This window comes from Citrus sinensis, chromosome 8 (assembly GCF_022201045.2).
Source record: "Citrus sinensis cultivar Valencia sweet orange chromosome 8, DVS_A1.0, whole genome shotgun sequence".
Classification (NCBI taxonomy): Eukaryota; Viridiplantae; Streptophyta; class Magnoliopsida; order Sapindales; family Rutaceae; genus Citrus; species Citrus sinensis.
The window spans coordinates 20,759,406-20,783,404 of NC_068563.1; the positions used below are offsets into that span (position 1 = coordinate 20,759,406).

General features: G+C 35.6%; 1 protein-coding gene across 1 annotated transcript; it reads right to left on the bottom strand.

Annotated features, from left to right (window-relative positions):
* Nucleotides 1-20,649: 20,649 nt before the first annotated feature.
* Nucleotides 20,650-22,776, bottom strand: LOC127899388 (uncharacterized). Its single transcript, XM_052432757.1, has one exon. It carries the CDS (start codon nucleotides 22,774-22,776, stop codon nucleotides 20,650-20,652), a length of 2,127 nt encoding a protein of 708 aa, XP_052288717.1.
* Between the last annotated feature and the right edge of the window lie 1,223 nt (nucleotides 22,777-23,999).

Genomic DNA, 23,999 nt, shown 5'->3' on the forward strand with positions numbered 1-23,999 from the left:
GGCAAATAGCAGAACTCTTTTTTTTTAGCCATTTTTGGGACCATACAACTTCAAAAAAAATTAGTGTTTGGTATTTTTTTGCTTATCAGTTGTGGGTTTCCACGCAAAGGCAAACCTAGGTGAAGGCCTAAGGGCCCGGCCCTAGCTAAAAAAACAAAATATAAGTGATGAAATTGAAAGTGACTGGTGATATTTTCACACTGCCTTTTTTTTTTTTTGGCCTTTTTTCAAAAGCCGCCCCATTTATTAACGCATCCCATAAAAAAAAAAAAAAAAAATATATATATATAGTAAATTTACCCTAAAAATACCAAAAATAACCCTATTCATTTAATATTTATAGTATATATTTTTTTTTCATTTGGTTTTCTCAAATTTAGCTATTTAACACTTGAAAAGAATTAGATTTATCATTTTACACACAAGGATCTTATGCATAACTTATGCAGCATAAGTATAGTATTTGATAATTTATAGTAATTTTTTTCGGACAAACAATTTATAATATTTTCATTTACATACAAAAGTAAGTGAATCATTTTTACTTAAAATTTTTAAAAAAAACTTACTTGATTTTTCTTCTGAAATTCTTCCCATGGAGTAATATCTCATTCCTTCATCAATTCAAATATTATGTGTATTAAAAGATCTGTCTTGATTTAAGAAAGGATCCAACAAATAAGTAACAATATAATTTTTATTTATCTATTTATATTAATTATTTCACCAAAGGGTAACACTGTAATTACCCAAAAAAACCCTAAAAAGTGGAGTGGTTGATTAATATACGCCACTGATTTCAAGGTGTAGTTTGTTGGACAATTTTTAAGTGCTTAATAAACAGGGGTCCGCCTGTAATAAAGCGCTGCATAAGATACAGCGGAAGTTTAATTTTTTATTCTAAATTTATTGGCCGTTAGATTACTTTATAAGCAATCCAACGGCTTCGTAATTTTAGGCATAAAATAGGTCACCGAAACAGATGGTGGAACACTGGAATCGGCAAATATCCTGGTAATTATCACTTTGCTCCCTCATCTTTTAACTAAATATTAAAGACTTCATTTAATTTAGACGACTATCAAAGACCCCCTAACATAATAATATATTTTAAAACATGTAATGTTGTAAATAACGTGAATAATATTTATATTAGTGTAAACTATATTAATTATAAATCAATGCAATCATTTTTAATAATGAAATTGATCATAAACAACTTATATCATTGTTTATTATGACATTATAAATCTACAAATGTTTTGCAATATAAAAATTAGTGAGACCTCTTTAATTTTTTTTCTTTTGCAAATTTTTGCCTATTTGGTCAACTCTATATTATTGATAGTACCAAGTATTGTCATTACTCAAAATATTTTTGTTTTCAATATTATTTGTACTAGTGACTAATATAAATAGTACAATTTAGTTCTGGATATGGGTAACTATAAGATGAAAAATCTTATTAAAAATATTTCACACAAATTTCTAAGAAATTCATTAAATTACTTTTTATGGTCTCATTTACTCACTAATTTGAAGTCACAAAAAATTCTATGAATTGTTATAGGAGCTTATACATGATTACATGTAATGTTAATATTTAATGATATTGTTTTATTACTAGTATTATGATTAATGATACTATAACTCTTAATATCCATTACTAATGTTGTTAATAAGTATCTTTGTTAGCCTTACTATTATTATTGGTAAATTGAACACATATATGATAATTTTATCAATATCACTTTTCTTTTAATCAAAATGAGCATATGTTCTAAATATAACAACATTTTATCGTAATAAACTTTTTAATAATTTATTGAGAAATGTTGCTAATTATCATTGTAAATTATTGTCGACATTATATTATAAAAGCTAAATAATTAATAATGTAACTATAATATTACATTGTTATTTAAAATAAAGTATGTATCTCTTTGTATATTTATGGGAGTAGGTTTTTGAGTTAATATTCGGTGGATCGTTGGACTTTACCATAAAGTGCATGTATACAGATTATCAAATACCATTAAATTATAGTTTATAATGTACATATAAATTGTAAATTTAAAAATATTATATAATATATTACTCTAAATAGTATTCAATTAATTTTTTTTATTTTGATATAACACTAAAAGAATTTTGCTTCATCTAGGCAGGAAAACTACTGCCTAAATGAAAACATATTTACCCATTTTCACAATTTTTAATTCTAATAATTTTTGTATATTATTTAAATTTTCATATTTTATATTATTATTCTTGATACTTTTTTTTCAAAATAACTTTATTTATTGTTCAGAAACCTAAAAAGAAAATATAAAATTTATTTTTTAAAATTTCATCAAAAAACATATCCTTTAGGCCTAAGGTTTCGTTTGTCGCTTCATACATTAAAATATATATTTTTTAATCATTATTAATTTTTTTCACGATTAATGTTCTTAATTTTTTTCTTGTCTTGTTAAAGTTTTGTAATTAACTTAAATTGTATAACATTTTGAATTGTCATTTCATTTTTTTATAAGTCTTTTTTTTTAATGTTTTATGCTTCCAATATAGAATGATTGGCAAGGGAAAATATTGCAAAGCATTTGACGCAGAAACTGCTATTGGCATCCTCTCAAGTGGTTGAATCCAAGTAAGGCTGGTGAGCAGCCCAAGCTTCAGCTGGCTGTCTCCAGATCAAAGGGGAAATAGAAATAATAAAATTAGTTTTCTATAATCCCTTGGGATTATTTTATCTTTTTTTCTCTAATGGTGCATAGTTGAGTAGTGAACAAGAATTGGCATTGGTTGTAAATGAACTTTTTTTTTAATTTGTTCTCCAAAAGAAAGATGGTGTAGAAATAATTTCTCTTAAAAATTATAGCATTGAATTTTTCTATTAGAGAAAATTAATTTTAATATTTAATATATTTTCTTTTTCCTTGATTGCAATGATTTTCTAATGTGTTTATAAAATTATTGTTTAATTTGAGTTACTTTTATTGTGTTTAATGTACTTGGTAAAGATAAATTAATGGCGACTTAATAGAACTAGATTTAAGTCAATGTTACTTTGTCAATCTTAAGCTAAAGATTGATGAGAGATTAAAGAAATAATTTTTAAAACTAAATATAATGATGAAAATTATATGTTGCACAATTGTTTTTAAAAAAATCTAAGCACAATTATGTAAAATAATAAAATGAGCATTAATATGTAAAAGATCAAAAGTTTAAAGTATACATACGATTAAATTCAAGAAATACCATGAAGTAACAAAGACCGTTGGGGGCCGGGGGGGAGGGGAGTGGACTTATACAAATTCATAGTGTTGAAAAAAATTGAGGGTTGCAACAATGATTTTTCAAAATTATATTGTAAGTTGATATTTATTAAAAAAAAGCGGGGTCAAACGTAATTTACCTCAATATTTTAATGTTTTACTATAATAAAATGCGACTCGTAACAACCACCTAAAATGTTGGCATACAGTAAAAACATTTGGAATATAAAACCAAAAAAATGGTGGAAGTAACTATTAAAGAGCTGAACCCATAAATTGGAACGACTTACTGATGATTTGGTAAATTTCAATGGGAATTAGAGACATGAAAAATAAACTTGAAACACACACCTACATGTTGGAATTCAATAAAAAGTCTTGGTATATAGAACCAAAAAATAGTGGGAAAAAAGTGGGAGAGTTAACCTGAAAGTTGGAATTACGCAACGATAGTTTGATAAATTCCAATGGGAAATAGGGACTAAGAATTGAATTTGAAACTTTCACCCAAAATGTTGGAATTCATTAAAAAAAACCTGGAATATATAACTAAAAGGTACTGAAAATAAAAGTTGAAGAACTTAACACAAAAGTTGGAATAACTTATTAAGAATTTGATAAATTCTAATGACAAGTTGGAATCTAAAAAATAAATTTGAAACTTCTATTCAAAATATTGGAATTCATTAAAAAAAGTAGAAATATAGAACCAAAAAGTGGTGGGAACAAGAGTTGAAGAACATAACGCAAAATTGGAAACAGCTCACCCACAATTTGATAAATTCCAACTATAAGTAGGGATCCAAAAAGTGAAATTGAAACATACACCCGAAATTTTAAAATTCAATAAAAAAAGTAGAAATATAAAACAAAAAACTAGTAGGAAAAAGAGTTGATGAATTTAACCGAAAAGTACGAACAATTTACCAGGAATTTGATAAATTTCAATAGGAAGTAGGGATATAAGAAGTGAACTTGAAACATCCACCCAAAATATTGAAATTTAATAAAAAGAGCAGGAATAAATAACCAAAAAGTAGTGGAAATATGAATTGAAGAGCCTAACCCAAAACTTGGAATAACTTAGCAAGAAATCGATATATTTTAAAGAGAAGTAGGGATCTAAAAATGAACTTAAAATATCCATCCAAAATATTGAAATTCCATAAAAAGAGTAGAAATATAAAAGGAAAAACTGGTGGTAATAACAGTTGATAACTTTAACCTAAAAGTCGGAATAACCTAACAAAGAAATTGATAAATTTTAACAGGAAATGGGGATCTAAAAAGTGAACTTGAAACTCTCACCCAAAATATTAGAATTCAATAAAAGGAATAGGAATATAGAATCAAAAAGTAGTGGCAACAAGAGTTGATGAACTCAACCCAAAAATTGGAATAATGGACTAATAATTTGATAAATTCCAATGCGAAGTAGGGCTCTAAAAGTAAACTAGAAATATCTACCGAAAATGTTGAAACTCTATAAAAATAGTTGGAATCTAGGACTTAAAAGTGGTGGGAAAATGAGTTGGAATAACTTACTAGAAATTAGATAAAGGCTAATGGAATGTAGGAATGTTGAAAGTAAACTTAAAATATCCACGTAAAAAGTTGGAATTTAATGAAAAAAGTGAAAATATAGAACCAAAAACTGGTGGAAAAATGAGTTGAAATAACTTACCAAAATTTAGATAAATCGTAACAAAAAAATAGGAATTTGAAAAGTAAACTCGAAACATGCACTATAAATATTGAAATGTGACAAAATAAGTGGGAATATAGTTATTTTGTGACTTGTTTATAATACTTGTATAGTTTCTTGTACTATTTATAAATTTAAAATTATTATATTCTTTTGCTTCATTTAATTACAATTTTATCTTTTTTTCCCTATTTTTTTCATATTTTTTTCGCATTAAAAACAAATTAAAATGTAATATTTATTATGTTAACCAGTTAAAAACCGGTTGTACTGGTTGCGTGCATGCGCTGTATGAGATACAGCGCTGCACTGTAGGTTGACTCAATAAACAGAATCTGGGTACTGTACTTAATTCTCACAATCAAACTATTCACACTAGAGCACATCTCACAATCAAGCAAACCATTACCATTCACACTTATAAAAAATCATCTTTATATAGAAATTATTAGTGGTCCACAGTTCACTTAAGTTTACTCTATTATAAAAAATACTATAAAAATTTTAATTTTATTTAATTCCACACATGATATATGTAATTTGTAGCAATCATTCACTAAAAAAAATATAATTACAGAAAAAAATAAACACAAATTATAGTGATGGTTATTTTGTAATAGTAATTTTAATTTTTTAGTTGACATGTTAATACACATTATTAATATTGGGTGAAAAACAAATAATTTTAAAACCTTATAATATTCTTTATAATAGAATAATTTTGAAGTGAATGACTGATAATTTTTCGTATCTAAATTAAAGCATCTGTTATTTTTTCACAACGCATTACCAATGTGAATGCAATTTCGTCATGTTTGCTTTGCTCACGTTTTTCCTTAACCCATATATACAGAGGAGTACTTCTATTTGCACGTGAAGGAAGGCAATTAATAAGAATTCTAGCTCTCTTTTTGGTTAACCCCACATGAAGGGCGTGCTGAAAATAAATAAAGAAATTAAAGAACACATACATATGCTAGTGATGGTTTGTTTGACTACTTTACAAATTACGACCAGATCAAATATTTTATAATCCATTCACAAATATGAATTGGTGGCCAGAACACAATGTACAAGAGTTTTGTGTATCTATCTTTTTGCTCTTTTTTCACATCATCAAATAAATCGATGAAGTGAATGCCGGCCGCTTTATCTTTGCTCATCTCTGATATCTTTTCATACCGTCTACATGGTGAAGGTAATTAAAGAAATTATTAGATATACCACACGTGAAACTGCACCGATATTGTACTTGAAATTCCATCTATTGAAACTATCAAAATTAATATTTTTCGTTAAAATTAAACTAAAATTAGGAGATGACCTATTGTTCGCCAACTGTTTTCAATGTGCTTGATACATAGAATTTGAGTACTGTACTTACTTCTCACAGTCAAACCATTTGCATTAGAGCATACTTCACTATCAAGTAAAATTTTCACAATTATAAAAACGGCATAATCTTTAAAGGAAAATTATTAGCCGTCCACTCTAAGATTATCCTATTATAAAAAATGTTACAAAAGTTTAAATTTTGTTCAATCTTACACTCAGTATATGTAATTACGCTTAGAAAATGATTAAACAAAGTAAATATAAATTATAGTAATAATTATTTTTTTAAGGATAATTCTATTTTTGTAGTGAACAATTGATATGCGTTATAAACAACAATGATAATTTAAAAGTGGATGATTGATAATTCTCCATCTCTAAATTAAAGCATCTGTCATTTTTTCACAAGACATTACCACCATGAATGCAATTTCGTCATGTTTGCTCACGTTTTTCTTAATTCATATATGCAGGATGAGTATTTCTATTTGCACGTGAAGGCAATTAATAAGAATTCTAGCCCTCTTTTTCTTAACCGCGCGCAAATGATAAATAAAGAAATTAAAGAACATCTATATGCTAGCGTTGGGTGTTTGACTACTTTACTACATTAATGACTAGAAGAGAATATACAAAAAGTTTGTAGATCTACCTTTTCACTCTTGTTTCACATCATCAAATAAATTGCCCAGTGAATGCCGGCCACTTTATATCTGCCCATCACTATAATTAGGAGATAGCCTATCGTCTGCCAATTGTCTTTGGGCGATGCCCAGAGAAAAAAAAAATCAATATATTCAATTTAACAGAATTTTAAACTAAATATCACTTTCCTATGTGACAACCCTCCTTACGAAGCTTCCCCCTTCACAATAAACTCTAATATATAATTGTTACTTGTTTGACTGCTTTACTTCTCGACCAAATATTTTATAATCCATTCGTTTGACTACTTCACTAGTTGATCAAATATTTTATAATCCGTTCACACGTACATATATGCTAAATAGAGAGCATGCATGCATATATACTAATAGAGAGCATAACCTAATTGACATTGTGGTTTAATTAGCAATACTGCTACAATGAGTACCGTTTCATATTTTCTCTTCTCTTTCTTGTTGATCCATGGACTAATATTTTCTCATACTATTTACATCGTGAAGGCAAATGAAATCGTTTCGGCTGATTCTTATTTGAATGCAATATCTTCTCACGATCTAGTTCATCGTAAGTTACCAAAGATGGTAACCCTAAGGAAGGTTCCACCACGACCTTCAAGCCCGGTTCCCAACGTGCCTCCACGTCAGAATCCTCCTCCGGGCCGGAAATAGCTGCCGCCGACAACTTTTTTCCAGTAGAATTACCCTCCCCACCATACAATAAAACTTCAACATGTGTTTTGTTGAAGCTAGAAGGCCTTATGTGGGTTCAAGTCTTTTTTTTTTTTTTTGTTTTCTTCGGTAATTATAGAAGGGGTAAAAGCTCGTTTAGTCCCTATATTTTGAAGTTAGTACCCGTTTAGTCCCTATATTTTTAAAAATACCTCAAATCATCCCTACCATTAAATTATTGACACTTTTGCCATTATCTTTTGTTCCTTTTAACTTATTTTTATAATATTGCCCTATTATAATAATTTTTTAGATATTATTAAAAAGAAAAAAATAACCCTATTATAATAATTTTTTTAGACATTATTAAAAAGAAAAAAATAAATTACCAGTTTAACACCAAAAAATAAAATAAAATAAAATAATATATATTAATTTTTGTGGAACACACTCTTGAGATAAAATATTAATTTTTCTAAAAAAATTGATAATGTAATTTTTTAAGATATTAATTTTTTAGACATACGTGAGCTTCCACAAAAATTAATATATACATTTTTTGTTTTTATTTTATTTTTGAGTTTAATTTGATAATTTAATTTTTTATTAATATCCAAAAAAGAAACATTATTGTAAAAATGTAATATTGTAAAAGCAAGTTAAAAATAATAAAAAATAATGGCATAAGGGTCAATATTTAGTAGCAGGGATGTTTTGAGGTGTTTTTAAAAATACAGGGACTAAATAGACATTAACCTCATAATATAGGGACTAAACAAGCTTTTACCCTTATAGAAGTGCAAAATTTTATCTATTGAAAAATTGAATAATTAATTTGTGTCCCAGTCTCTTCACTCTTTTATTTTCTCTACCATTGGTTAACCAAAACTCCATATTGAAAATTTCATTGATCTTCAAAAATAAAATGCGTTTATTAAAGATGATCGAAGTAATTAATAACTAAAACTTATGGTTATGGCTTGGTATTTGACTTTTTATAACAGCACTACGGCAGTAGTGTTTAATCAATGATTGAATTTTTCTACATGGCTCTTATGAATTTGCAAAGTACTTATTTAAAATTAGAAGAAATACTTGTGTAAGAATTAAGATCGACTCACAGGCTAGGTCAGTAGAGTTTTCTCACATGGTAGGTAGAGTAATGAGTCTTATAATGACTCATTAATTTTTAATATTATATTTAATGGGTCTCATAGTGAGACCACTGCTGGTTCCTCTTGAGAACCCACAACTTTACCACATTATGCAGACACCTAGTCCCCACACAAGTGCTTATGGGGTCCCTTTTATGCGAAAGTATCTCTCACAACTATTTTCATATATAGAATTGTGGCTTTCACACCATAATCATGCATGTCATGGCTCAACCACTAAGAAATACGACACATATTATCGGTTACTTGGTTGAACTATTCGTAGTGACATATGTTTTGGTTGAACTATTCGTAGTAAGTAAAATTAATTAAAATTTTGGCCACAGTAAAATTACCAATTTCCACCTTAAGAATGATAAAATTGTAAAAGCATTTGAAACCTTTAAAAGTATCACATTTTTACCCGAAGTTTTAGAAATATGATTTTCACACCTTGCCGTTAGCACGGCTGGAATATGTTAGAAAAAATAATTGAAAAAAAGATAATTTTGTTCTTGTAATGTTATTTAACAATACAATGCATGATTTTTTTTTTTTAGCAAGGACTAAATAAAAACAATAATGTCGGATTTGGGCATCTAATATATCATTTTATAGTCTCAACAAGAGAAATAAAAGTCATAGTAATTGGTTTACCAGCTTATGTTGTTAATTGCTTCAGAAAGTTCTTTGAATATTTCAAAAAGACTTCAAACATATTTTTGAGGTACTAAATGATAGAATTTGAAAACAATTTACCAATTTGGTTTGAAATTCAAATCATATACCATCCTTGAGGTGATTAAAATTCACCCTTGATCAGAACCAAAAAAAATTAGGGATAAAATAGTAAAAGAAATAAAAATTTGAACGTTAATAATCTTTTCCTTGTGGATAATATAGGGGTTTCGGTTTTTCTCTCTCTCATATTCATCATAAAAAAAAAAAGAGAGCAAATGATTTTTTTACATGCCAAATTTTGTATCCAAAGTTTTATTCCAAATGATATGGCATGTGATGTGTCATTCATTAAGTGGTTGATAATCAAGATCTAAATGAATTAATTATATTATCTCCCACATCCAATATCATATACATGACATTCTGTTGAATTTTCAGTATGTAAAACATAATTAATCTTTTATTGCCCTCACTCTAGGGCAACATTTGGCGTACATATGATCGTTTCATCTCAAGATAGATGATGTATCTTTTGAATGTCCTAAATTTTTATTGAAGATAGTCCAAAATCCTTGGAGAGTCAAGTTATTGCATTTTCTTTATGATAGGAAGTTATTGAATTAAAAACAAAGTGACAAAGCTCCTTAGCAAACAAATCAATTAAGTGATGTAAATGGTTTACAAATAAAAAAAGAAGAAGATAAAATACCATTGTACTTTGTTTATGAAAAATCTATAAAGTTATTGAGTGTGGGGATAATCCACAAGCTCTGCCATGCCCACTCCTAACCTTAGTTGGTCCATAAGACATCACTGCTTTTTTCTCCAAAAGGTGCCCATGACCGCCAACCTACCCCCTCAAGCTTAATTTCATGTCTAATGAACATTCAAAATGTTTACGGAGGGATCTTTTCCAATTCACAAACCAATCATTCACATCAAAAGAAGCTTTACATAAAAAAGTCTCTTCAATTTGACCATTTTGAATACCATTTGTGACAATTTTAACTAAATTTTAAGACAATTATTTTTGTCACAAAAACATATTTTAACATGACAAAAATAATTTTAGTCATTAAAACCTTTTAAGACGGTCTTTCCACGACTATCGTGTGACAATTTATTTTTTGTCATAAAAAATATAAGGTGACTAATTTATTATTTTTGATGACTAAATTTTTTGTAATAAAATATTATTTTTCTTGTAGTGAATTGATGAAATATCACAACATTTGAAATAGATTTTTGGGATAAAAATTTAAAATGTGTAGCGCTATTTTTTAAAAAAGGTAGAGATGGGAAATCCTAATCTATATTTTAGCCTCTTGTCTCGCCAAGATTCAGATTCAATGATTAGCCAAAGAAGTCTATTTGAAAATTATTCGGTTAAGCTCTTGGGAAGATAGCGAGTTTTGATTATTTTCTCTATTTAGATTCATATACAATCATGATTTTCTTGAACATTATATTCATTTTTTCCTTAAATTATTGGTTGATACTATATGAAGTTATTGTAATTCGCATTCCTTGTTTGGATTTTTTATTATTCTGAATTGAATATTTATACTAAAATATTCATCTATCATTTAAAAAAAATCAACTTGGTTGGAAATTTCATTGAATGTAAAAGAAAAGAAAAAGACTACATGATAGGGGACTATATAATGAGTCTTACCCTTTTAAAATTAAAGATAGACGGTCTGCAAAAGATAAACAAGCAAGATCAAAGATAATGCAAAATAATTGAAGCAAATAAATTTACAAATTGGTTTCAAACCTGCGACCTTCGTCGTTAGTTGAATTATTCATCTATAATTTTCTAGTAGTCGTATGGATTCCGCAAATGACCTAGATTGAATAAACATATATATTATTGTTATTGTTTGTTTAGACTTTGGATTGAATAGATATGTGTAATACCTGTCCAAGCTGTGTTCGGACAAAGCTATTAATTTTTCTAATTACAAGGCTATAGTATGTTACATGTGAGAGAGTTAATGAATTAATTTTTGAGTCCTGAATTTTTATTACTTAACAGACACATTTTAGGTTGTGAAGCTCAATATAAAACTTTGACGAGCTTTGTTCTTGAAGTAGATGATATCTTCTCAGTTTTCGGGTGTATGCTTTTTATTCACAACTATCTTCGCTTAATTGTGGCTTTCACAACATGATCATGCATGATACATATTGTTTGCGGCTAATTTTGGGTCAATGAATAAAAAACCACAAAACCAACCCAAGAGCAATAAATTTATATTTTTGTCGGGGAGCGGGGTACCTCGCTTGTTCGGCACGTGTGGGCTGTTTGGGATTTTTGTGGAGTGAAGGAGGATTGAGATGACGGTGGTTATGGAGGGGGTTTGACTTTAGGTGCGGAGGGCTGGTGAAACTCGCCTTAAACCTGCGAAACAACCAAAAATAGGTCAGAGGTGGAGCCGGGGGTGGCCGGCGACCACACTCTGACGCTCAAGTCAGAGTTAAATTATCTCAGGTTAGAGAGCTTGCAAGCTCTCGGTAATGGAGATTTTGAGGTTAAAGAAACCCTAGTTTTTTGTGGTGAGTGTGTTCACTTACTCGATAAAAATCAAACCTGAGTATTTATATGGTGTACCCCGGTCGCCGTGCCACTTGGCGCTATTTTAGTGGCGTTCCCTGCTGTCATGTCAGGAATATTCTTATTTTCATGTGTATGGTGGCTTAGACGTCTCAAAAATATCAATGGAGAGCAAGTTTGTGGCGTATTCACGTGCTGGGTGTAGTAGAGTGGTCCCGTGTACCTCTGCAATTCCGTTGTAATTTTACAGGTGTAGCAGGAAAAGCTGGTGGTCCAAACTGTCACAATATCACACTTTTGGCGGATTCGCTGGTGTGACAGGCGACTGTCTCCTCTTTTGCGGCACAAGATTTTCTTATTTTTCGACACGTATCAAACCGATCTTTTTGAGATTCGGGGCCCACATATCCCTTCAAATATTTACGAAGATTTTTATATCCGTTTCTAGTGTACCCGAGTTACCCCCAGAGTCCTTAGGGTAGCCGGGGTACCTAGAGTACCCGAGGTACCCGAGACAAATTAATCTCTTAAATATCGACACGTGGCGCTTCATCATTGGTCTCATATTTCCTTCCCAAACAACATCCCCCTAGTTTCTTTGTGGCGAATGTAATTGAGGTACAAGAAACTCTTAGAGGAACTGTGTGACATGTGGCGATATTTACACACTGAACTAATGCATGTCTTCTTGGAGGAACATCCCCCTGGATTTTTTTTTTTTTTAACGATGGGAACAAACAGTTGTCTTCATGTCTCTCTCTCCTTTTTCCTGGGAAGTGGCAGCCGTCTGACATGTAGTTTAAATTTTTTTTTTAAAATATCAATCTCACGCAAACATCCCTGATCTTCTTTTCGTGCAGTGTGCTCTGTCAGGTTTAATTAAAAACCCCTGATGTAAATGTCAATCTCTTGTCGTTTATTTTGAAAATCCCAACATAATCTCCCATTAAATTTAATTACTTCCAGTGGCTTCTTGCTTGCTCTAGCTTTTAGAATTCAAAAACCAGTCAAATCATTTCAATCACCAGCTTCACATTTTTTTTTCTATAAATCACCTTCTGCACGTTTTCATTTCCCCTTTATTCTCTTTCATTTTGCCATCCCCAAAAACTTTTTTCTCTTCTTCTCCAATTTCCAACGCCTCCCCATCTCTACCTTTTCTTCTTTATTCTACTTTTTTCTTCTTGTCCCTTCATCTGGTTTTTTTTTTTTTTTTTTTTTTAACGATGGGAACAAACAGTTGTCTTCATGTCTCTCTCTCCTTTTTCCTGGGAAGTGGCAGCCGTCTGACATGCAGTTTAATTTTTTTTTAAAAATATCAATCTCACGCAAACATCCCTGATCTTCTTTTCGTGCAGTGTGCTCTGTCAGGTTTAATTAAAAACCCCTGATGTAAATGTCAATCTCTTGTCGTTTATTTTGAAAATCCCAACAAAATCTCCCATTAAATTTAATTACTTCCAGTGGCTTCTTGCTTGCTCTGGCTTTTAGAATTCAAAAACCAGTCAAATCATTTCAATCACCAGCTTCACATTTTTTTTTCTATAAATCACCTTCTGCACGTTTTCATTTCCCCTTTATTCTCTTTCATTTTGCCATCCCCAAAAACTTTTTTCTCTTCTTCTCCAATTTCCAACGCCTCCCCATCTTTACCTTTTCTTCTTTATTCTACTTTTTTCTTCTTGTCCCTTCATCTTCCATCTTTTTTTTTTTAACGATGGGAACAAACAGTTGTCTTCATGTCTCTCTCTCCTTTTTCCTGGGAAGTGGCAGCCGTCTGACATGTAGTTTAAATTTTTTTTTTAAAATATCAATCTCACGCAAACATCCCTGATCTTCTTTTCGTGCAGTGTGCTCTGTCAGGTTTAATTAAAAACCCCTGATGTAAATGTCAATCTCTTGTCGTTTATTTTGAAAATCCCAACATAATCTCCCATTAAATTTAATTACTTCCAGTGGCTTCTTGCTTGCTCTAGCTTTTAGAATTCAAAAACCAGTCAAATCATTTCAATCACCAGCTTCACATTTTTTTTTCTATAAATCACCTTCTGCACGTTTTCATTTCCCCTTTATTCTCTTTCATTTTGCCATCCCCAAAAACTTTTTTCTCTTCTTCTCCAATTTCCAACGCCTCCCCATCTCTACCTTTTCTTCTTTATTCTACTTTTTTCTTCTTGTCCCTTCATCTGGTTTTTTTTTTTTTTTTAACGATGGGAACAAACAGTTGTCTTCATGTCTCTCTCTCCTTTTTCCTGGGAAGTGGCAGCCGTCTGACATGTAGTTAAAATTTTTTTTTTAAAATATCAATCTCACGCAAACATCCCTGATCTTCTTTTCGTGCAGTGTGCTCTGTCAGGTTTAATTAAAAACCCCTGATGTAAATGTCAATCTCTTGTCGTTTATTTTGAAAATCCCAACATAATCTCCCATTAAATTTAATTACTTCCAGTGGCTTCTTGCTTGCTCTAGCTTTTAGAATTCAAAAACCAGTCAAATCATTTCAATCACCAGCTTCACATTTTTTTTTCTATAAATCACCTTCTGCACGTTTTCATTTCCCCTTTATTCTCTTTCATTTTGCCATCCCCAAAAACTTTTTTCTCTTCTTCTCCAATTTCCAACGCCTCCCCATCTCTACCTTTTCTTCTTTATTCTACTTTTTTCTTCTTGTCCCTTCATCTGGTTTTTTTTTTTTTTTTTTAACGATGGGAACAAACAGTTGTCTTCATGTCTCTCTCTCCTTTTTCCTGGGAAGTGGCAGCCGTCTGACATGCAGTTTAATTTTTTTTTTAAAAATATCAATCTCACGCAAACATCCCTGATCTTCTTTTCGTGCAGTGTGCTCTGTCAGGTTTAATTAAAAACCCCTGATGTAAATGTCAATCTCTTGTCGTTTATTTTGAAAATCCCAACATAATCTCCCATTAAATTTAATTACTTCCAGTGGCTTCTTGCTTGCTCTGGCTTTTAGAATTCAAAAACCAGTCAAATCATTTCAATCACCAGCTTCACATTTTTTTTTCTATAAATCACCTTCTGCACGTTTTCATTTCCCCTTTATTCTCTTTCATTTTGCCATCCCCAAAAACTTTTTTCTCTTCTTCTCCAATTTCCAACGCCTCCCCATCTCTACCTTTTCTTCTTTATTCTACTTTTTTCTTCTTGTCCCTTCATCTTCCATCTTTTTTTTTTTTAACGATGGGAACAAACAATTGTCTTCATGTCTCTCTCTCCTTTTTCCTGGGAAGTGGCAGCCGTCTGACATGCAGTTTAATTTTTTTTTTAAAAATATCAATCTCACGCAAACATCCCTGATCTTCTTTTCGTGCAGTGTGCTCTGTCAGGTTTAATTAAAAACCCCTGATGTAAATGTCAATCTCTTGTCGTTTATTTTGAAAATCCCAACATAATCTCCCATTAAATTTAATTACTTCCAGTGGCTTCTTGCTTGCTCTGGCTTTTAGAATTCAAAAACCAGTCAAATCATTTCAATCACCAGCTTCACATTTTTTTTTCTATAAATCACCTTCTGCACGTTTTCATTTCCCCTTTATTCTCTTTCATTTTGCCATCCCCAAAAACTTTTTTCTCTTCTTCTCCAATTTCCAACGCCTCCCCATCTCTACCTTTTCTTCTTTATTCTACTTTTTTCTTCTTGTCCCTTCATCTTCCATCTTTTTTTTTTTTAACGATGGGAACAAACAATTGTCTTCATGTCTCTCTCTCCTTTTTCCTGGGAAGTGGCAGCCGTCTGACATGCAGTTTAAATTTTTTTTTTAAATATCAATCTCATGCAAACATCCCTGATCTTCTTTTCGTGTAGTGTGCTCTGTCAGGTTTAATTAAAAACCCCTGATGTAAATGTCAATCTCTTGTTGTTCATTTTGAAAATCCCAACATAATCTCCCATCAAATTTAATTACTTCCAGTGGCTTCTTGCTTGCTCTGGCTTTTAGAATTCAAAAATCAGTCAAATCATTTCAATCACCAGCTTCACATTTTTTTTTTCTATAAATCACCTTCTGCACATTTTCATTTCCCCTTTATTCTCTTTCATTTTGCCATCCCCAAAAACTTTTTTCTTTTCTTCTCCAATTTCCAACGCCTCCCCATCTCCACCTTTTCTTCTTTATTCTACTTTTTTCTTCTTGTCCCTTTGTCTTCCATTTTTTTTTTCAACTTGTGTCTTGTGTTTTTAGGAGAACAAGATGGGGAGAAAAATTGTTCTGAAAAAGGGTCGTAATGTGGTTAAGGAGCCGGGGGAGTCGAGTGAGGAGGCTCCCCTTTCTGATTCAGCCCCTCATATATCCCTTAGTGACGACGATGGGTCCCCTTTGGCTAGTCCCAAGTTATCTCGAACCAAAACTAGTAAAAAATCAAAGATTAAAGGCAAACACCCAGCCAAGCCAGCCCATAGAAAACTCGTGCAAAGACATCCAGACCCAAATCTCCTGTTCCTGTTAGCATTCCAGAACCTCCCCTGATGTATTTTTGGCACTTGCGTGGTGATTTCCGTAGATGTGCTCACTGCTCATCTTAATAAAGATTATGGTGTATCTCAAAATAATTTAGTAATTCGCACATCATCATAAGATAAAACGAAATTCATATTTGGCGAAACTAGGATAAAATAAAGATTATGGCGTATCTCAGATAGGCTTGTGGAGTTTCTCGAGTACCCCAGGTACCATCTTTTTTTTTTTCGGGGACCTTCTTGGGCCCCTTTCTTGTAGAAATGGTAAAAAACATGCTTGTTTTGCCATCCGCTTCTAGTCAATATTAAATAAAATAATGCGAATAGAGGGGCATGCTTGCCTACCTCGTTTCGTTTATCTATTCTTTACTTGGCGCAAGTAAAAGAATGGAGGTGTGGGTGTGTGCATATTTTAACGGAACCTCATGGCGCTAGGGTATGCTGGTTTACTTTGCCCTCGGGCCTTCTCTGACCCTCCCTCTTTAATTTTGTTGTATTATTTCTTATTGGCGTTGACCTCGAACAGATCTTCACGATCGAATTGAGTTAGATACCTCAGGTTCCCCTAATTATCTTGAAATGGAGCAATTATAGTTGAATAAGACATGGCGTAATAAGAGAGAGTCACATTAATGGCGAAAATTTAACCATAATCACATTCGGTAATCAAAAGGAGAACATTACATAAGACTGACTCATTGTCCCAATGGGAATAGAAAACCGTATAGATATCCACTCTCTAGGACTTAGGGAATTAAAAATTTCACTTGCACATGTGGGGTACCCTAAGTACCTTTTGATGGCTTTACCACATTGCACACATAGTAAAGAAAATAAGAGATCGATAAAGTGAATGATAAGGTTTAAGACACTGTCCTCATGTTAGTAGTACTTCCTCAGCATTGTGGCATTTCAGGGATGCTTGACGATTGTTCCATCCATGTGGAGTAGTCTGTATGCCCCCGAACCTACCGGCTTGTCTATGCAATATGGGTCTTCCTAATTGGCTCCGAAAGAGCCCTCCGAGGGTACCCGGGTATTCTGAGTTACCCTTCGTAGGACTAAATCCCCTTTCTTGAATGATCTGGGGCGTACCCTCTTGTCATATAAATCTGAAACGCGGTGCTGGTATATTGCAACCTTCAATTCTGCTTTGGCCCTTTTTTCTTCAACAAAATCAAGATTGGATGAAATCAAAGAGGCATTCTCGGCTTCACCGAAGTATGCAGTTCTATGAGAGGGTATCCCGATTTCAGCTGGAATGACTGCATCAGTCCCGAAAGCCAGAGAAAATGGGGTTTCCCCAGTTGAAATATTCTGAGTTGTCCGATAGGCCCAAAGAATGCCGGGTAACTCGTTTACCCAAGCTCTCTTTCTTTCCTCCAGCCTCTTTTTTAGGATACCCTTGATGATTTTGTTGATGGCTTCCACTTGTCCATTAGATTGCGGGTGAGCCAGAGAAGCAAATCGGTTGGCTATCCCAAGCTCCGAGAAGAAATTCTGAAATTTTTTGTTATCGAATTGCTTCCCGTTGTCGCTGACAATTGCATTAGGGATACTATATCTGCATATGAGGTTCCTCCAAACAAAATCAGTGGTTTTTCTCTCCGTAATGCTTGCCAATGGCTTCGCTTCTACCCACTTTATGAAATAGTCAACGGCTACAATTGCATACTTAGTTTGTCCTTTACCAGTTGGTAGTGGGCCAATGAGATCTATGCCCCAAACAGTAAATGGCCACGAAGAAGACATGACAGTTAACTTTTCTGGTGGAAGGTGGGGTATCTTGGCAAATCTCTGGCACTTATCACAACTATTGACAATGTTTTTGGCATCCTCCCGCATCGTAGGCCAATAAAATCCTTGACGAAGGGCCTTCTGTGCCAATGATTGTGCTTCATAGTGGTTACCGCAAATCCCTTCGTGTATCTCTCTCATGACATATTCGGCATGTTCATTTCCCAAGCACTTTAAGTAAGGGAGGGTAAACCCTCTTCTGAATAAGGTATCCTCGATGAGACAATATCGAGCAGCTTTGTACTTTAGCTTCCTTGCTTCATTCTTGTTTGAGGGCAGATCCCCACTTTTAAGGTATCCTATGATTGGTTGCATCGAGGGTACCCCAGCAGTTATCGACCCTATTTCTTCTGGCTCAAGTAGATTAATACTGGGTGTAGGTACGTACTCAGCAGTGATTTGACCAACCGACTGAGTTGCACCGAAGGAAGCCATTTTGGCGAGGTTGTCAGCTTCACAATTTTCTAATCGTGGAACTCTTTCCACCTTGACCTCAGCAAATTGAGATATTAATTCTCTTGTTCTCCCGAGGTACCCCTTCATATTTTCTTCCTTAGCTTGATATTCTGAGTTGATCTGACCGACCACCAATTGAGAGTCACTCTTGATGTAGACTCTTTTCGCGCCCAAGGCCTTCAACATCCTTAGCCTCGCTATCATAGCCTCATACTCGGCTTCGTTGTTTGAGGCTTTGAACCCAAATTGCAAGGCATAACATAGCTTCACCTTATCCGGATCGATGATTATTACTCCTACACCGCTTTCGTGCGAGTTGGAGGAACCATCCACATAAATTTCCCAGACATGCTCTTCTTCAATAGCTGATGTAGTTTCGCCCGGGTACCTCGGGATCTCCTCACCCCCGGAGTCATTGGTGAATTCTGCAATGAAATCGGCGATGGCTTGGGCTTTAATAGTTGAGTGTGGCTTGAAGATGATGTTGAACTCACTCAATTCAAAAGACCAACGAAGAAGTCTTCCAGACATGTCTAACTTCTGGAGGATTTATCGAAGGGGAAGGTTTGTTACAACGGCAATGGTGTGGGCCTGAAAATACGGCCGGAGTTTCCTCGCAGAGATTACCAAAGCCAAAACTAGCTTCTCTGTGGCGGGGTACCTCTTTTCCGTATCCACCATTGCCCTACTAGTGTAGTAAATAAGCCGTTGCACCCCGTCTTCATCTTCTCTAAGCAACACCGAGCTAGTGGCGTGCCTAGAAACAACGAGATACAACAGAAGCACTTCTCCATGCTTAGGCTTGGCGAGCAATGGTGAATTAACGAGGTACTCCTTTAGCTTCTGAAAAGCCTCTTCGCACTCGGCGATCCATTTGAGCTTCTTTCCCGCTTTCAAGGCTTTAAAAAATGGCTTGCACCTGTCGGTGGCCTTGGAGATGAAGCGACTCAAGGCGACTATCTGGCTAGCTAAGCTCTGGACTTCTTTAATGGTACTTGGTGACTTCATCCCAAGAACCGCCTGGATTTTGTCGGGATTAGCCTCAATTCCCCGTTGTTGTACCATAAATCCAAGGAATTTACTCGAAGTCACCCCGAATGCACATTTCTCGGGATTTAGGCGCATCTGATGCTTTATCAAAATATTGAAGGTATCTCTGAGGTGCCTCGAGTGATCACTGGCGTACACCGACTTCGTTATCATATTATCGATGTACACCTCCATGGTACAACCGATTTGCTGTTTGAAGACCTTGTTCACCAAACGCTGATAGGTGGCGCCCGCATTCTTCAAACCAAAAGGCATAACCTTATAGCAGTATAACCCACGGTTGGTGATGAAGGCCGTTTTATCTTGATCAGGCTCGTACATTGGAATTTGGTTGTACCCGGAGAAAGCATCCATGAAACTAAGCATCTCGTGCCCAGCCGTAGCATCGACCAACTGGTCTACCCGAGGAAGCGGGAAGCTATCCTTAGGGCAAGACTTGTTTAAATCCGTGAAATCTACACACATGCACCATTTCCCGTTAGACTTCTTAACCAATACAATATTTGAGACCCAATCGGGGTTCACCGCCTCCTTAATAAACCCCGTTGCTAGCAATCGGTCCACTTCTTGTTCAATGGCGTCATAGCGTTCCTGGTTGAAAGCTCGACGTTTTTGCTTGATAGGCCTATGACGTGGATCGACATTGAGCTTGTGACAGACGATAGAAGGCGGGATACCCGGCATGTCCGCGTGAGACCAAGCGAACACATCTAAGTTTTTCCTTAAGAACTCAATAAGCTGCTCTCGGTGTTGGTCAGGGAGGTTGGAGCCTACCTTGACCATCTTGGTTGGGTCCTTATTGCAGATCAAAACAAACACAAGATCCTAAGCCGGTGTTCCTCGCTTTTTATCTTTCGGTACTCGGGGATCCAGGGGTACCTTGACTTCTCCCATTGATACTGAATTGGGACTTTGGGGTACCAGTGGTGCCCTGGGAGCTACCATGTCCACTTCCATTGGCCTAGCTTTATACGGCGCTTGGGGTACCTGGGAGTTCATGGACCGTTGAGCTTTCTTACGTGCAACTCTCCGGCATCTAGCCAGTGCCCGCTTGGATAAGCTGGTAAATGGCCTTGTGCTGACGGGGTACCCCTCTAGGAACATATTGGTGGCGATTTGGTAGCTCACTTTCGATGCGACCGAGTAGCACCCTCGAGCCGATTGCTGATCCCCTTTGATCGTGATAATTTCTCCAGCGGTTGGAATCTTCATGGCAAGGTAATGCATGGAGATTGCCGCCTTAGTTATTGCTAAGAATGGTCTTCCCAAGATGATATTATAGGCATCTGGGTGATCCACAATAAGAAAATCAATCATATGAACAATGCGGTGAGGTACCTTACCAAGTGTAACGGGCAGTGTAATGATTCCCTTTGGGATAACCATATCGCCGGCGAACCCAATAAGAGGTGTAGCACATAGGGTGATCTTTGGCGATTCAATCAATAGTTGATCCAAGGCGCTTTTGAAAATGATATCAACAGAGCTGCCGGTGTCTACAAGAGTTCTTGCTACCTTACCAGTAGTAACCTTCAACGTAATTACTAAGGCGTCGTCATGGGGGTACAAGACATCTTCAGCATCTTGCTCTGTGAAAAGGATAAATGGGGGATGGTGGGGTACCCCAAGTTGATTTTGACAAGCGAAGTTCACTTCTTTTCCAGGGCGATCCAAAATTGGTGGCTTGCTGTAACGTTTGATGGCCCGTCTAAATTCCCCAGCGAGGGTAGGACCCCCTGCTATCATTCGAACATACACGCCTTTCTTAGACCCCTGGGGTATCTCGGCTTCGGGATGAGGGTTAGCAACTTGTTTACCCTTATTTTGCTCCAAGAACTTCCTTGCCTCACGCATATCAGCCATAAATTCCTTGAGATACCCACTCAGAATCAATGACTCAATTTCTTCCCTCAAGTGAAAGCATTCGGCGGTGCTATGGCCGAAATCTTCATGAAACTCACAATACTTCAAGCTACGCTTCATATTGGGGTATTTCCGAATTGGCTTAGGTGGGCGAAGCATCCCCGTATCCCTAATATGGTAAAAAAATTTTTCTGGAGATTGATTCAAATGGTGGAAAGAGTCATATCTGGATTTTTGTGGTGCTTCCCGTTGTTCTGGCGGTAGCGGTGGGCCATGTACTCGGGGTGCTTGGAAGGGTACCTGAGGTACCCGGGTTACCCGGGGTACACTAGGGATATTCAGTCCTCTCCCACGTGGGGTTGGACGAGGTGGGCTGTGTACCCGAGGTGCTCGAGAGGGTACCTGAGGTACATCAGCTCTCTTGGGTTTCTCCTTGTTTCTCACAACTTCGACTCTGTCTTCCTCCCACTTTAGGTTACACTTCTCATCCATTTCTATTTGTTGCAGGGCTCCAGAACGAGCTTCCCCATATGAAAGAGGGCGGTGTTTTTGAAATGACCACCATAACTTCCCCAAACGCAAATTCTTTTCAAAATGAGTGAGAGTATGTTGGTGACCAAATGTACCGGTACGCAACACCTCTTGGTGGAAGCGGGTTACGTACTCGGCTAAAGACTCCGAGTCCCCTTGCTTGATGAAAGCAAGCTTGGAGGATGTTATGTCTTGGGTGGATGCATAACCAAACTCATGAACAAAATCTTTTAGGAGATGGTCTGGGGAGGATACACTACTTACCTTCAACGATCGGAACCATGACTTGGCTGGTCCAGTGAGGGTATACGGGAAAATTCGGCACATAGCATTGTCGCCCGCTCCTTTAATCATCATCTGGTCATGATATAACTCAGCATGTTCCACGGGATCCGAGGTATCCGAGTATTGTTGTATTTGAGGCATGGTGAACGCTTCCGGGAGAACCGCTGTCCAAATCTCCATGGTGAATGGTGAGTTATGCACTACTGGCGCTAGAGCATTGGTGGGGTTTTGTTTTTCAGAAAGGAGCTTCACTTGAGCTTCGAGGTACTCCATTTTCTCCAGGAACTCGCGGGGTACTCCAGGTGCACATGAGGAGGCCGCTGTTGTCTGGGAAGCTCTTTTGGCGTTTAACTTATACCGGAGATCTTCATGGGCTTTTTGTTTGCGTTTGATACCCTAGCTACTACGGGAATAACAGGAGGCAGTGGAGCGTTCTTCCCGGGAGCCGGCGGCTTGAAACTTTGAATGGGTGCCCGATGACCCATGCTTTGGTCTACTTCCCTCCGGTATTTCAGATCTTGGTATGATCTATTTCTCACCGTGTGGAGGCGGGACATCTTGAGTTACCGGAGAAGTGGCTGCTACGGGTACCCGAGATCCCACTGCTCTGAGAATCGCATGAGCTAAATCCTCAAAGTGTTTATGAGTAACGGGATCCTCGTCGAGTTGAATACCAACTGATTGCTTAACTGATTTGCCTTTCTCTAGGCGGGATCCCCTTCTTGTCGAGTCACCCCTCTCATCACCACCATGGTCCTCTTCTCCATCATGACCTAGCATTTGGTTATCAGCGGGTACGTCGGGTGCCATGGTTGTGCAAGCACACGTACCGACAAGCTTAGCACCGTGTGGAAGCTTTTTGCTCGTGTCCCCACAGACGGCGCCAATTGTTTGCGGCTAATTTTGGGTCAATGAATAAAAAACCACAAAACCAACCCAAGAGCAATAAATTTATATTTTTGTCGGGGAGCGGGGTACCTCGCTTGTTCGGCACGTGCGGGCTGTTTGGGATTTTTGTGGAGTGAAGGAGGATTGAGATGACGGTGGTTATGGAGGGGGTTTGACTTTAGGTGCGGAGGGCTAGTGAAACTCGCCTTAAACTTGCGAAACAACCAAAAAGAGGTCAGAGGTGGAGCCGGGGGTGGCCGGCGACCACACTCCGACGCTCAAGTCAGAGTTGAGTTATCTCAGGTTAGAGAGCTTGCAAGCTCTCGGTAATGGAGATTTTGAGGTTAAAGAAACCCTAGTTTTTTGTGGTGAGTGTGTTCACTTACTCGATAAAAATCAAATCTGAGTATTTATATGGTGTACCCCGGTCGCCGTGCCACCTGGTGCTATTTTAGTGGCGTTCCCTGCCGTCATGTCAGGAATATTCTTATTTTCATGCGTATGGTGGCTTAGACGTTTCAAAAATATCAGTGGAGAGCAAGTTTGTGGCGTATTCACTTGCTGGGCGTAGTGGAGTGGTCCCGCGTACCTCTGCAATTCCGTTGAAT

Bases quoted from the DNA above. Each gene is read 5' to 3' on its own strand.
- LOC127899388 (XM_052432757.1), bottom strand. From the start codon at position 22,776: ATGGAGTACCTCGAAGCTCAAGTGAAGCTCCTTTCTGAAAAACAAAAC.